General features: G+C 34.1%; 1 protein-coding gene across 2 annotated transcripts in view; it reads right to left on the bottom strand.

The window, feature by feature from the left end:
• LOC129217147 (uncharacterized) overlaps positions 1 to 13,952 on the bottom strand; it is a 125,850-nt gene that overhangs the window by 8,855 nt on the left and 103,043 nt on the right. Inside the window, exon 5 of one of the 2 annotated variants that reach the window (XM_054851407.1) lies at positions 11,108 to 11,338. The exons of the other annotated variant lie outside the window; for it this stretch is intronic. Within the exon in view, the coding sequence (XP_054707382.1) occupies positions 11,258 to 11,338 (81 nt within the window). The 3' untranslated portion in view covers positions 11,108 to 11,257. Of the gene's footprint in view, positions 1 to 11,107; positions 11,339 to 13,952 lie in introns of those variants that run through there. 2 annotated transcript variants of the gene reach the window in all.

A 13,952-nucleotide genomic window follows, 5' to 3' on the forward strand; every position in this document is an offset into this window, starting at 1 on the left:
GTTTCATACGGGAGCAGTCGGACCCTCTTCCGAAATTTTTTCGAAATTGAAGTCTTAAAAGCTCGACTGTGGATCATATTTGGTAATGTTTGGGGGGTTCGGCTTTTTTTCAAAATCGATCCATAAAAGTAATCTTAAACAATTTTTGATGCTTTCAGCAGGCTAGGCGTTTGGTAATTGTTCCCTTGAAATTTTTTGACATTGAAGTCCTGAAAACGAGGGTTGAGAAGCTCTTTAGTGGTTTTAGTGGGAAAAGGGGGCTTGCAAGGTGTAGCATTTTGAAGACTTTTTTTATTTTTAGACCGACTAGGAAAAAGAAAATGTGTTTTTTTTTTTTTTTTTTAATGGGGCGGAAGGGATAAAAGAAATAGGAGGTGCTGGACGTAATTACCTGATCAGTAGTCAGTAACTTTTGAAATTTTTACATTAAGGTATTTCAAAAGTAATTCAGATTTTTTTCTCAACATTAGGCAATCTTTGGAAAGGAATAGTTCTTGAATCCTCCCCTGAAAGGTAAAACGCAATTTCGGGTCATTTTAGAGCCGTTTAGAGGTAAGAAGCGATTTTAGGGACCGTCCTCTGAAACTTTTCAAACTTGAAATTTTAAAGCACAATTTTAGACTATTTTTGGTAGTAAACTTAGTGAATAGGGGTTGGTTCATAGATCCTCCTCCAGAAATGTCTGCAAAACCCCTAAATAAATGCGTTTTTAGAATATCAATTTCTAACAACTAAAATTTATTTTAAATTTCTTGCATGGGACAAGAGTTAAGGAGAGACATTTTGAAGACCCTTCTTTTTAGACTAACTAGAAAGAAAAAAATGGGGGGGGGGGCACTTATACTTAGCTAAGGAATAAACTGCATCTGTTAAGGGGGTCCGGGACACAAAGATCGTTTAATTCAGCATTTTTTTTTATCACGTAAATACAAATTTCCGGGGGTTTTTTTCTGCTTAAAAAAACGTTTAAATCTTGTTTCTATCTTAATTAGAATAAAAGACATAATTATTTTTGTGTGCTTGCTTTATCTAATATTATATTTAACTTAAAAACTTTATACGCGTTTTTCTCCTTGATGCAATTTTTCCCGATTTTTTGCATTCAAACTCTTATAAGTCAAGAACTGATAAAAATAAAGCAATGAAATTTGAAGCGTATCTTTTCCAAAATGTTTACTTTAATTTTTAATCGGCAAATTTGAAAAAATAGTTTACTTCAAAAAATTCCGAAGTTTTTCTTCAAATATTTTCTATTTTTTATTGAATTAATATTTTTCAAATCGCCGAATAAAAATTAAAGCTTAGATACTTGAGCATAAGTTTTTGGGAAAAAATTTGAAAATTGACCAAGAATATTTTGAGTTTTAGCGATTTAAAGCAACCCAATTTTTTGTAAAAAAAAAATAAATAAAAAAAAAATAAATGAAAAAAAAAATCCAAATATCTATGCTATGATTTTTTTTTTATTAAATAGATGGTGAATCAGTGCAAAAAAATTTCAAAACTCTAAACCGTTTAATATATTTTTTTTTTTTTCAAAATGTCCCAGACCCCCTTAAAAGCATTTTAAATCAAATATTTCTTTTTGAAAGAATCGAGATTTTTTCCCAACATTATTTGCTTTTGCGATTATAATTTTATTATCACTATCATTTTTATTTATTTATTTAATTTCTTTTGTGGCTAAAAGTTTGAAAATTGTTTGTGAGCAACTAAGACCAACAATAACTACCTTTATTTAAATTTTTTTCCGCATTTTGGAGGTGGCCCGGTCTTCTCGTCCCTTTCCTTATATACACCCTTGTTGCAGTGGGTCCAAAATTTATAAATCCGGACTTACAAATATGATCACTGCTTCCTCCTATTATCCACCCAGTTTTGGAGTTCTGGAGATCAACCTCCTCCCCCTCCCAATTTTTTCTAAGCCAACATTTTTATTTGGATTGGGAGGGAGCATTATATTGATCGTTAACATTCTTCTGGGGGACCAGAGAAAAGTTTAAAAAGGTGAGCATTTGTAGCAAGGAAGTACCCTCCCTTTCTCAAGGTGGTACTCCCTCCTAAAATATTTAAAAAATCATCAAAACGAACTGTTTTTTCTTTTTTTTTTCAGTTCATTTTCGATCGTTCTTTTTGATGTACAATCATTTACTTTTCGATGTAAAATCCAAGTATCGGCTTCACTTCTATGATCTCCATATCCGAAAAAAAAGTTCAAATTAACAAAAAAAAAAAAAAAAAAAAAAAAAAAAAAAATATGAATAAATAACTAAGTAAAAGGAAATAAATATAAATTTAAAAAATAAAATAATAGTTTAAAAAACTAAAAAAACACGCTTTTGTAGCAAAATGAACTAAAAAGTGAAAAATAATCTTTGGATGATAGTAGTTGACCAATCACTTAATTTTAATGTAATACAAAAAAGCATGGGTCGCTGTCTATTTACATTTTTGCTTGGACAACAAATGGAAGAAATTCAAGACAACTGATAAGAAGCCCCCCACGTAGTTCATTTTGCTACAAAAGCGTGTTTTTTTAGTTTTTTAAACTATTATTTTATTTTTCTGTTGTTTAGTCTTATGTTGGAGAATTATCAAAGGTTTTTTTTTTTTTTTTTTTTTTTTTTTGTGCGGTATATGAATATTTGAATCAGATTGGGACTTAATTGACGAAATTATTTATAAAACGAGTGCGGGGTAATATCTTAAAGTTAAGACAAGGGCACCCCGATGGGAAGCTACTGTGAGTCATCGATGTATGTTTGCGGAAATCATATTTATATTACTTTGAAAATTTGAGATGCATTTGAATAAGTGTTTTGTTCAACAATGGTCTGATCAGCAATGAATTTCCAATTGAAGGCTCACCTAAATTTTGGCATGAAATTAGTTAAAAACAATTATATTTCATGTTCTAATTACCTTGGAACATTGGAACAAATTTTGTCTGATGCAGAACAATTAAAGGTTTTTGTAGATATTTTTAAATAATTTTTGCTAGCATTTTTTAATGTATTTTTTAAAATTTTCCCTTTTTCAAATTGTTGGATTTATACCAAAATATTGATTAAAATTATAGGAAACTAACAATTAAAAAAGTTAATTAATTAATTTGATTTTAGAACATTGCATTGTCATCGAATCTGAGGTCGCGTGTCAAATTTCAAAAGAATCCGATCACAGGAAGAGGGCGAAATTTGAGCTGCAAGATTCCGTTACAAGATACATACATACAGGTGAAGCTAATAAAAGCGTGTTAATAAAATAAAATAATAGTTTAAAAAACTAAAAAACACGCTTTCGTAGCAAAATGAACTAAAAAGTGAAAAATAATCTTTGGATGATAGTAGTTGACCAATCACTTAATTTTAATGTAATACAAAAAACCGTGGGGTGCTGTCGATTTACATTTTTGCATGGACAACAAATGGAAGAAATTCAAGACAACTGATAAGAAGCCCCCCCCCCCCACGCTTTTTTGTATTATATTAAAATTAAGTGATTGGTCAACTACTATCATCCAAAGATTATTTTTCACTTTTTAGTTCATTTTGCTACGAAAGCGTGTTTTTTAGTTTTTTAAACTATTATTTTATTTTTCTGTTTTTTAGTCTTATGTTGGAGAATTATCAGGCGATGAAATTATTTATAAAACGAGTGTGAGGTAATATCTTAAAGTTAAGACAAAGGCACCCCGATGGGAAGCTGCTGTGAGTCACCGATGTATGTTTGCGGAAATCATATTTATATTACTTTGAAAATTTGAGATGCATTTGAATAAAAGTTTTCTTCAACAATGGTCTGATCAGCAATGAATTTCCAATTGAAGGCTCACCTAAATTTTGGCATGAAATTAGTTAAAAACAATTATATTTCATGTTCTAATTACCTTGGAACATTGGAACAAATTTTGTCTGATGCAGAAAAATTAAAGGTTTTTGTAGATATTTTTAAATAATTTTTACGAGTATTTTTTAATGTATTTTTTAAAATTTTTCCTTTCTCACATTGTTGGATTTATGCCAAAATATTGATTAAAATTGGAGGAAACTAACAATTAAAAGAGTTAATTAATTAATTTGATTATAGAATATTGCATTGTCATCGGGTCTGAGGTCGCGTGCCAAATTTCAAAAGAATCCGATCACAGGAAGTAGGCGAAATTTGAGCTGCAAGATTCCGTTACAAGATACATACATACATACATACATACATACAGGTGAAGCTAATAAAAGCGTGTTAAAAATAATAAATCTTGAAGCACCGTATGTTGCATAAGTCGCATCACAGATCTTCAGTCACAAACCTTCCCGGAATATGTATATTTATTGAAGTTATGATCACACTAAAGATTACGAATGAAATTAAGTGTGCCTATAATTTAGCATTAATATCTCTTTATATAAATAAAACACAAAATCCAAATGTATATGTACGGGGTAAATTCAGAAACTACCGGACAGATTTCGTTAAAATTTTCAGTTTGTTTAGGTTAGTGCTGGGAAGGTTTATAGACATTTTCGAAAAAAATTCGATGAATAGTTCTTTTTTATTTGAAATTTACGTTTTGGGCCCCAAAATGGATTTTTCTATCAGGGCCGGACTAGGTCCCCTAAAAGGGCGCCAACCTTGACTCTCAAAGGGCGAAAAAAAAAAAAAAAAAATTGATTTTTGACATCATTGAATTCAAATTATGTTTTTCGCAATCACGAGTGTGTGTATGTAGGCGTGTGTGTATATGTGTGTAGGCATGTGTGTTTGTGTCTGTGTGCTGGCATAAGTGTGGGGTAGTTGTGTGTATGAATGTGTGTGTGTCTGGGAGGGTATGTGTATGTGTGTGTAGGCATATGTGTTTGTGTGCAGGCATGAATGTGTGGGTAGTTGTGTGTATGTGTGTGGGTATGTTTTTGTGTGTGTATGTGTAGGTGTCTGTATGTGTATGTAGGTGTATTTGTGTATGTGTTTGTGTGTGTGTGTATGTGTGCGTGTGTGTGTAGGACATGGATGCAACCTGGAGACGGCTTTCGCTATAGGAGCAGCATCGTGAGGAGGAGCCGGTCGACGGTGATGGTGCGGAGGGTGGCGGTGGGAAAATAAAATGATAGGACGCCAAAAACAGTCAAATGAAAGCAATAAGCAATCGTGATTGCTCAAAAAAAAAAAAAAAAAAGACAAAGGCGCACAAGTTCAAAGGGCCAAATTAAAAAAAAAAAGTCGCACAGGTTCGAGGGCACAATTGAAATAAAATGAAAAAAAAAAAAAAAAGGTTCTAGGTCGAAAAAAAAGACAAAAAAAGAACGGAGTGGCACATGTTCAAGGACGCAAAAAAAAAAAAAAAAAAAAAAAGAGAGAGAGAGAGAGAGAGAGAGAATGCGCTCAGGTTTGAGGGAGCAAAAAAAAAAGAGAAAAAAAATCCCGAAGGCGTACAGGTTTGAGGGCGCAAAAATAAACAGGCGCATACGTTCGAGGGGTGGGCGCAAAAGGAAAAAAACCGATGGCGCCCACGTTCGATGGCACAAATAAAAGAAAATGAAAACAAAAAGTTCGAGGGGGAGGGGAACCGCTCAGGTTTGAGAGCGAAAAAAAAAAAAAGCTCAGGATCAAGGGTGCAAAAAAACAAAAGGCACAATTTAAATAAAACTGAAAAAAGAAAAAAAAGATACGGTTCGAGGGCACCTAAAAAAAACCGAAAGTGCTCAGGTTTAGGAGCGCAAAAAAAAAAAAAAAAAAAAGACGCAGAAGGTTTTTTTAGTCCCGGTCAAGGGAAACATGTGGCGGCGCAATCACGCTAGTTTGGCAGTGACTGCGTGCAGGGGCGGACTGGCCTGCTGGCCGATGCGCCCTCGAACGTCCTCTGCGTGCCTTCGTTTTTTTTTTTTTGACTTCCTCAAACCTGTGCGAGTTTGTTTACTTTATTATTATTTTTTTTCACGCCATCAAACCTGTGCGCTTTCGTTAATTTTTGCACCTTTAAAATCTTTGCGCCCTTGAACCTCAGTTCTTCCGTGCCCTTTGGTAGCTAAGGTAGGCGCCCTCTTTGGGGACCCAGTCCTTCCCTGCCCGCTTGTCGATCTTTGTGATTTATAATCCTCTCCAACGAGATTGTCCGCTCTCTTCCCGTCTTTCTATGTCAGCGACAGTGATAATGGTCCGCATGCATGTCAGTATCCAGTATTTCGTGCTTGTGCTTCAACGAGAAAAAAATTCTGAGACAAGTTAGAACTGAAGAGTAAAAAACCAAAACATTGTGCTGTTGATTTAGTGATACATCCCTAGCTAAGCGCCGTCTTAATAATAATAATAATAAAAGCCTTTTCGATGTTAATGTAGTGTTACAGAATTTGCCGCCCCTAGCGAAGTGCTGCCCGGGGCGAGTACCCCCTTTGCCCCCCCCCCTACGCTACGCCACTGCATAAGAACACTATAAATATTTCATGCAACAAAACCTTTGTTTACCAGTGTTATCAAAAGTGGAAAATGATACTTCTTTGTCTTGTTTGGCTAGCGCTAATTGTTTTACATTTGTAGCTGAGTTATTTCTCAAATTGCCGAATCGGTTAATTTTAACTTTCTTCTGTTTCGTATGTTTCCAATTTCAGAATTATGATTTAATTCTGTTATGCATCATCATTAAAATTCTCACGGATACATGGTGGTAGTTTTCTTTTTAATTGATCTTCCATTGTTTCTTTAAACGTATCGAATTCTGTAATCTTTCTACCATTTTAATCTACACATGATAAAAAATAAAAATGGTTTACAACTGATAAGCGAAATCTCGCCAAGGGTTCTTTGCTCGCACAATACAAAAACTATAACCCTAAACTACAATCGCACTATTTTGGCGATGAAAATTCTCAGCGTTAAACATTCTTCATTTCGTTCTGCGATAATACAAGAAAATATTTTGCATACTGTCCATTCCAACTAAATGCTGCAGTAAAATAAGGTTAGTTAAATTATTTTTAAATTAGGCGGAGATGAAATCCATTATTCTTCTACTATTGTCATCAAATCCTTCTTTCGAGCTTAAGATTCAAAAAAAAAAAAAAAAAAAAAACCCTGGTATAACCCTCTTTTAAGAAAAAAAAAGTGCATCGAATAGACGAGCATATTCGTTGATAAAAAAATGCAACGAATGGACGAGCATATTCGTTGATAATTTCATGCAATGCGTTAATAAACACACATAACAAACTGCCTATGTTTACCAACAGACACACGTGGAACGCAATGTTTTACCTTTTTCTTTAATTTTGTAAATCACCGCAAGGTAGCGTATTCGAGCGCTGGAGTTGATAATTTTTCGCAAGACAGGGTACTTCATTACCGGATGAGAATTATTAGTTATAGGTACTTTCATAAAATGAAATAATATAAGATCACCAGAGGATTGCTAAATAATTGTTTTCAACTGACGATAAAACCAGTGCCGGATCTACGATTTTTCCGAACCGGAGCAAAAATTTATGTCGCACATATCCATCTTTCCTTTAAGTTTTCATATCTATTCGCAACTCCAACAAACTATAGGGGGCACTTCGCAAAGTTCTCTGATTAGCTGGATTAGATGGGACATCTTCCCGCAAAAATTTTCTTTTTTCGTGCGAAAAAGCGAAAGCATACGCATTTCGTCACAAAACAATGATGAATAAGCTCAAGACGTTTTGGAATTACATCTTACTTACAAATAAAAATGAATTCAACATTTTTGGTTAAATATTTGTATAATTGTAAATAGAAGAAAAAAATTAGGAACTTAATCTTAAGAACTTAGTTGGACCAGTTAATCAAGACGGTGAAGGTGTTCTTGTGTGAGGGTGCATACCAGCATCAAGACTTGGAAGTTTAGAATTTTTTGATAAAATAATGAATCATGCCGTTCATTTAAATATTTTAAAAACCAATTTACAACTCTTAGCCAAAAATTTTGTTATCAGAAACAACTTGGGTTTTTTTTTTAAAATCAAGATAACGATAAGAAGCACACGGTTTTCCATGTTTGCGTCTAGTGTCTCGAAAATTGTGCTTAAGTTCAGAAAATACCCCCTCAATCTCCAGATTTGAACTTAATGTAGCATTTTTAAAGATATTTGGAGGCTAGATTACGAAAATGCGGCTTTGAAATGAAAATAGCGCTAGAAACAGTAAGACTCGAAGTGTGGTTGAACACTTGCTCAGAAATTACACAAAAAAAAAGAAAGAAAAAAAGAATGAAATTTATTCCCAGACGTTTAAAAGGTGTTGTTGATACTGCATGATATTCTGCTAAATAATAACTTAGTAAAAAGTTAGATTATTCAATAATATATAGACATTTTTTTAAGAGTACGATGACTTTTGAGAGATAAAATTTCCGGCACTTTTTGGTTTTTGATTTTTAAAAAATAAGTTTTAGTATTTAAAAAAAAAATCCTGTAGTTTTGTTGAAAATTGATCATAGATTCGTATAATTAAAATACCTATTTCGAAATATTAAATCTAACCAATGCATAGGGTCTTATTTCATTGAAAGTCGTAGGTGTACGAACACTTTTGGGAGTCACTATATATAGTTTTACTACTGGTGTCCCTAAATAAAAGAAAAGTGCTAATGGGCTTTTTTTGCCTTCAGTCAAAATTAATACTTTTAGTCGGTGAAATTGATAGAATAAGGGGAAAAAATAACATGGACTCTGAAAATACTTTTATTTTCCCAACAGTTATTTTTTAATTAATTTTTTAGAATGTCCGATTTTTCAAACAAGGCGTGGTCTTGATGCGTCACAAATGAGGCTCTTTGGCGCATCTTTCCACCGCATTTCCACGTTATGATAATCAAGAAACGAATTAAAATTGCGCTCTACGCTTGCTCTCAACCATATCGTTGCCAATACACGTGAGTAAAGATGCAAATTAAATATTTTGCTCTGTGAATGGCAACACGAAATGGCATTTCATCATTTGTGATTTCATCGGCAGCAGCTTAAACAATGAAAGCGCACCAACTTAAGTAATTTTTTTTAAATATTAAACTGAAACAAATTATTTAAAAAAAAATGGTCAGATCCTATGTTTCTAAGCATGCTTTTTCAGAAAAAAATACTTTTAAAATTTTGGAAAAGGCCCCATTATTATACTATCAAGAAATTGCCATTTACTCAGCGCCTGGCAGGCATGGATCCAAGGAGGGGGAACTGGGGGGAATGCTCCCTTCCCAAAACCCTAGATAATTCCGAGGGTTTTATTTCAGATGACAGAGTAATATTGATGTCATAACTATAAAACCCGTCTACCAAAGACGGTTTAATAAATGACCAAAAATGTGAGTTATCACTACCAGGGAAATCCTTAAGCAAAAATATCCCAAAATACCTTGAGTCTAAGCCTAATCTGGAGTAATCCAGTCCAGGACCCTTGCTTCGAGTGGCAAATTCATGTGTATCGATAGAGTCCAAGCGCAGGGCCACACACCGTTCCTATGGCCAAGGTCGTGCGTGCACGCCGGCGCCAGAGTCAAAAAGGCTCCAAGCTCTACCGATCAAAAATGCTCCAGTCGGAGGAGAAAAATTTTCGACCAAAAAATTTGAACTTTTCACAAAATCTAAAGGTGGCGAAGAAATATATTGCTCATTGAAACTAGCCATCCGTCTCACTGCCTATATCTAACAGGAAAAATTATTGCCTTTTTATGTCTAAGCATGCTTTTCAAAAGCACAATCTTTTACACTGAAAACACGTGCCGCTAATTAATGCAAACATTCGTATTTTTCTTCGTCATCTGGAGCCGTGAATGCTATTTCGGTATGTCTATAAAAGTACACAAGGTCGAGCATACGAGGCGCAAGAACTTAGCTATTCCCCACTTAGGTTCTGGTGATCAATCTCCTGTACTTGTCTCTAAATTAAAGTATTGATGTTAGCAGACCTGGATTTACGTATAAGCTAAACAAGTTATAGCTTAGAGACCCAGCTTTGTTGAGGGCCTCCAACTCCCGAAAAACTACCCGATTCGTTCAAAAAAAGAAAAATTAAATTGAATTTTGACATCTTGAATTCAAATTATGTTTTTCGCAATCACGAGTGTGTGTGTTTGTGTGTGGGGGTATGTATGTGTTTGCGTGTACGGGTTATGTGTGTGTAGGCATGTGTGTGTGTGTCTGTGTGGGGGGGGGGGGTATGTGTATGTGTGTGTAGGCATATGTGTCTGTGTGCAGGCATGAATGTGTGGGTAGTTGTGTGTATGTGTGTGTGTGTGTGTATGTTTTTGTGTGTGTATGTGTGGGTGTCTGTATGTATGTATGCGTGTGTGTATGTGTGGGTGTCTGTATGTATGTATGCGTGTGTGTATGTGTTTGTGCATGTGTGTGTAGGTGTATGTGTGTGTATGTGTTTGTGTGTATGTGTGTAGGTGTATGTGTGTATGTGTTTGTGCATGTGTGTGTAGTTGTGTAAGTATGCTCGTGTGTGTATGTGTTTGTGAATGTGTGTGTAGGTGTATGTGTGTGTAGTTGTGTATGTATGCTCGTGTGTGTATGTGTTTGTGCATGTGTGTGTAGGTGTATGTGTGTGTATGTGTTTTTGTGTAGGTGTGTGTGTGTGTGTGTGTGTGCGTGCGTGTGTGTGTAGTTGTGTATGTATGTGCATTTGTGTAGGACATGGATGCAACCCGGAGATGGCTTTCGCTATAGGAGCAGCATCGTGAGGAGCCCGTCGACGGTGATGGTGCGGAGGGTGGCGGTGGGGAAAATCAAAGGAACGTCAAAAATAGTCAAGTGAGAACAATAAGCAATCGTGATTGCTCAAAAAAAAAACTTTAATTTTCAAGTGCTTGAAAACCTTGAACACTTTGGAAATGTAGTTACAAACCTTGAATTTTAGAATATCACATCTTGTTCTCTTGCATGAAAAACACTGAGATAGCATTTAAACTACACATGATTTACTCATGGAATGGAATCTTAAGCACTTTTACAATTTCTAGAATTAAACGGACGATTAGTTGTTTTGTCTTGAATTAGTTTCGGATTCATCATTGCATTAAAAGTGGTAGAAATAAGCAGTTGTTCAGAAATATTTTTATTTTATTTTTCCAGCGAACATTACAGTGGCTCTAAATGCTATTCTGCAGTATGAATGACAAAGTTGGCATCAGTGGAGTCTTTGTACATAAAAATGATTTTTGTAATGATTATTATTGTTCATTTGTTTGGAGGTAAACGTAACTAATTTTCAGAGGAGCTTTCTCAACAACAGCTTTGAGTTTTTTCAGAATTTTTTACTTTTCATCTTCGTAATAGGAACGTTCATGATTCTTGAACTTCAGACTTCCGAGTAGAATGTCTCGCATGATTCGTTCCTGAAACAAACAAACAAAAAATATCTTTATAATGAAGCATATTTTGATAATTGACAATACTCACTGTAATATCTAGCATGTAGCATGTTATGTATGAGTAGGTTTGCCAGATTTCTGAAATGTACAATCGGGACACCGGAATACTCCCTCAGCCCTCCAGCATAACGAGTATTCAAAAGGATACACAACATACCCCTGGTTGGTTTTTAGAGTGTTTTAGAGGGGAGTTCATTCTCAATGCTATGATTGCTCAATGAATGAAAGGCTACTAATAACATGCCTAAACAAGGGGTAATAAATAATACATGACGCAAGCAGATGCATTAAAACATTTTACTTCTTACATGTTAATATTTTTAAGTTACTTTAGTACTAAGAAAAACTTTGAATGAAGAATAAAAGTTTGAACAATAATTACATGTTTTTTGCTTTGACCAGGACTTTTTCAGAAAGGCTTTTTTGTTTAAAAATCTTCACAAGCTAATCCGATAATAATTTTAAATGGCAATATTACAAATATGTACCTGAGAGCCAGACTAACGTAAGTCACAGGATCGCTACTTTTCAGGATATAGGAAACACATTTGTCTGACGTGTGCAAAGGATAGGAAGCATACTCTTTTAACACTGGTAAATAATTATTGAGTTTCTTTCTTTCTTTCTCTCTCTCTCTCTCTTTTTTTTTTTTTTAGAATTAAGTTTGCATGGCTCAATGTGGACTAGGATTTTACATACAATGCAGTCGCAATTTTTGTACTTTCATCAGTCTGGCTCAAGGTGCAGAAATGATAAAGTTAATATTTCAAATAATCCTTTATATTTAATTAATTTTAGACTTTTTTGGTCATGTATAATCAAATCTATCTTTTACTGGGACTTGAAGTAAACCGGCCGGAACACCGGTATTTTGTCCGAAACCGGGACGTCTGGCAAGCTCATGCATGAATGAAGTTGACCTGTACCAACCCATTCGGATTTTACGGAAGCTATGCGCATTCAGTTTCAATTTTTGGCTTTTCCGTGTTGATAATCGAATCTTCCCCTTAACAGGGAACGACACAAATAGTGTCATTTCGAAAAAAGTCGAAATAGGTGTAATCGAAAAAACATCTTCAGATATATTTGTTTTTTGACGCAAAAATTATTTGTCAAAATCAGCCCGTTATCGAGATACAAGGTCTTCAAGTCTCTGAAATTTTAAGATTAGTTCGAAATTTAAAGACTTGGCGAGAAATTAATTGCGCAAGTTCACCGCCTGCATCCTTCTACAAATCGTGCGAAAGATGTCTTCTATTATTTTCAGTAACTCGCTAAATTTGGCGACTTTTCTTTTAATGTTGGCGACTTTGAGATCTCATACTTCGACACAAGGGCAAATAACTTATGCGTCCAGAAACATGTTTTACAAAGTTCTTTCAATTGCTACTTATTTAATATTTTTTTCGTTTACACTATCGTGTGGTTTCCTGGTTATGGCTGTTTCCTTGAACATTAATAAATGTGAGATCTATTTTATTAACAAGTATTTACTCTTTATTAATTTGTGTTACACACATAATTTTAGTGTGGTAAGACATCTTTCGTACATCTACACAGTTATGCGTCTTTTTCATTTATACGTCGTTTTCATAAATTTCCCATTTATTCCTATTCATTTCATTGCAAAAACATATCACTTATTCTTCGTGAAATATCGGTTATGCGTCGTTTTCTCTCATTATAATTTAAAAATTTTCTAGCTGTTAATCTTTCTTGGCTTCTACTGAGAATTAAGGGTTATTTCGACTGTCAAAACGCTAGTGAAAAAATATTTTATGCACTTATTTCAATTTCCAATGCTTTGATTAATGCGCAAATGCTCTCACCAGGTCAGATTAAAAACAATTTTGAGTGGAACTCCTGGCATACACCGAGTAAAAATGATATAATTACATTAATGCTAGCGATAGTTCATTCCTAGTCTTTTTAGCTGCAGTAAAAATCATTCAAGTTAAGTAGATTAATTTTTTGCTTTTCTCTCGATTACAGTGTCAAAACGAAAATCCACTCATGTTGCGAATCTAGTTGAACTGCCGAAGAATAAAGATGTATGAAGGCACAAAAATGTGATTTCTGTTAATTTTTCAGTTATTAACTTTCGTTTAATTCGATGCTCATATAAATTAGAAATTGGGTTTCATGCACGAAAATTAGCTTTAATTTTAATGTTTGAGGAGATTTTTATGATAAAATAAGATCGTTTCTATATATCGAAATTTCTATATATCGAATTTTTTTCCGGCAATTTGCTACTTCGATATATGGAGGTCCGACTGTAATTGCTGAAACAAATAAAATATTTTCTGAAATAAAATGAAACTTTTTTTTTCTCCTCTTTCTTTATGTTTGCTCACGGCGGTGAGTTCTGGAGGTTTAAAAGCTAAAATTGCTGGGAATTCGGATTTGAAATGAGTAAAAAATAAAGAAATAAAAAATACCTTTATGTCAATGGTGACTAGATCTGTGGTTACTATTTTTTTCTTTTGCGTAGTTTGTAGTGTAATACGCAACGTAAAAAAAAAGAGCTGATGTGTGCATCACATGACTTCCTTTTACTCCAATTTAATGTCATTTC

Source organism: Uloborus diversus, chromosome 2, assembly GCF_026930045.1.
Source record: "Uloborus diversus isolate 005 chromosome 2, Udiv.v.3.1, whole genome shotgun sequence".
Lineage (NCBI taxonomy): Eukaryota > Metazoa > Arthropoda > Arachnida > Araneae > Uloboridae > Uloborus > Uloborus diversus.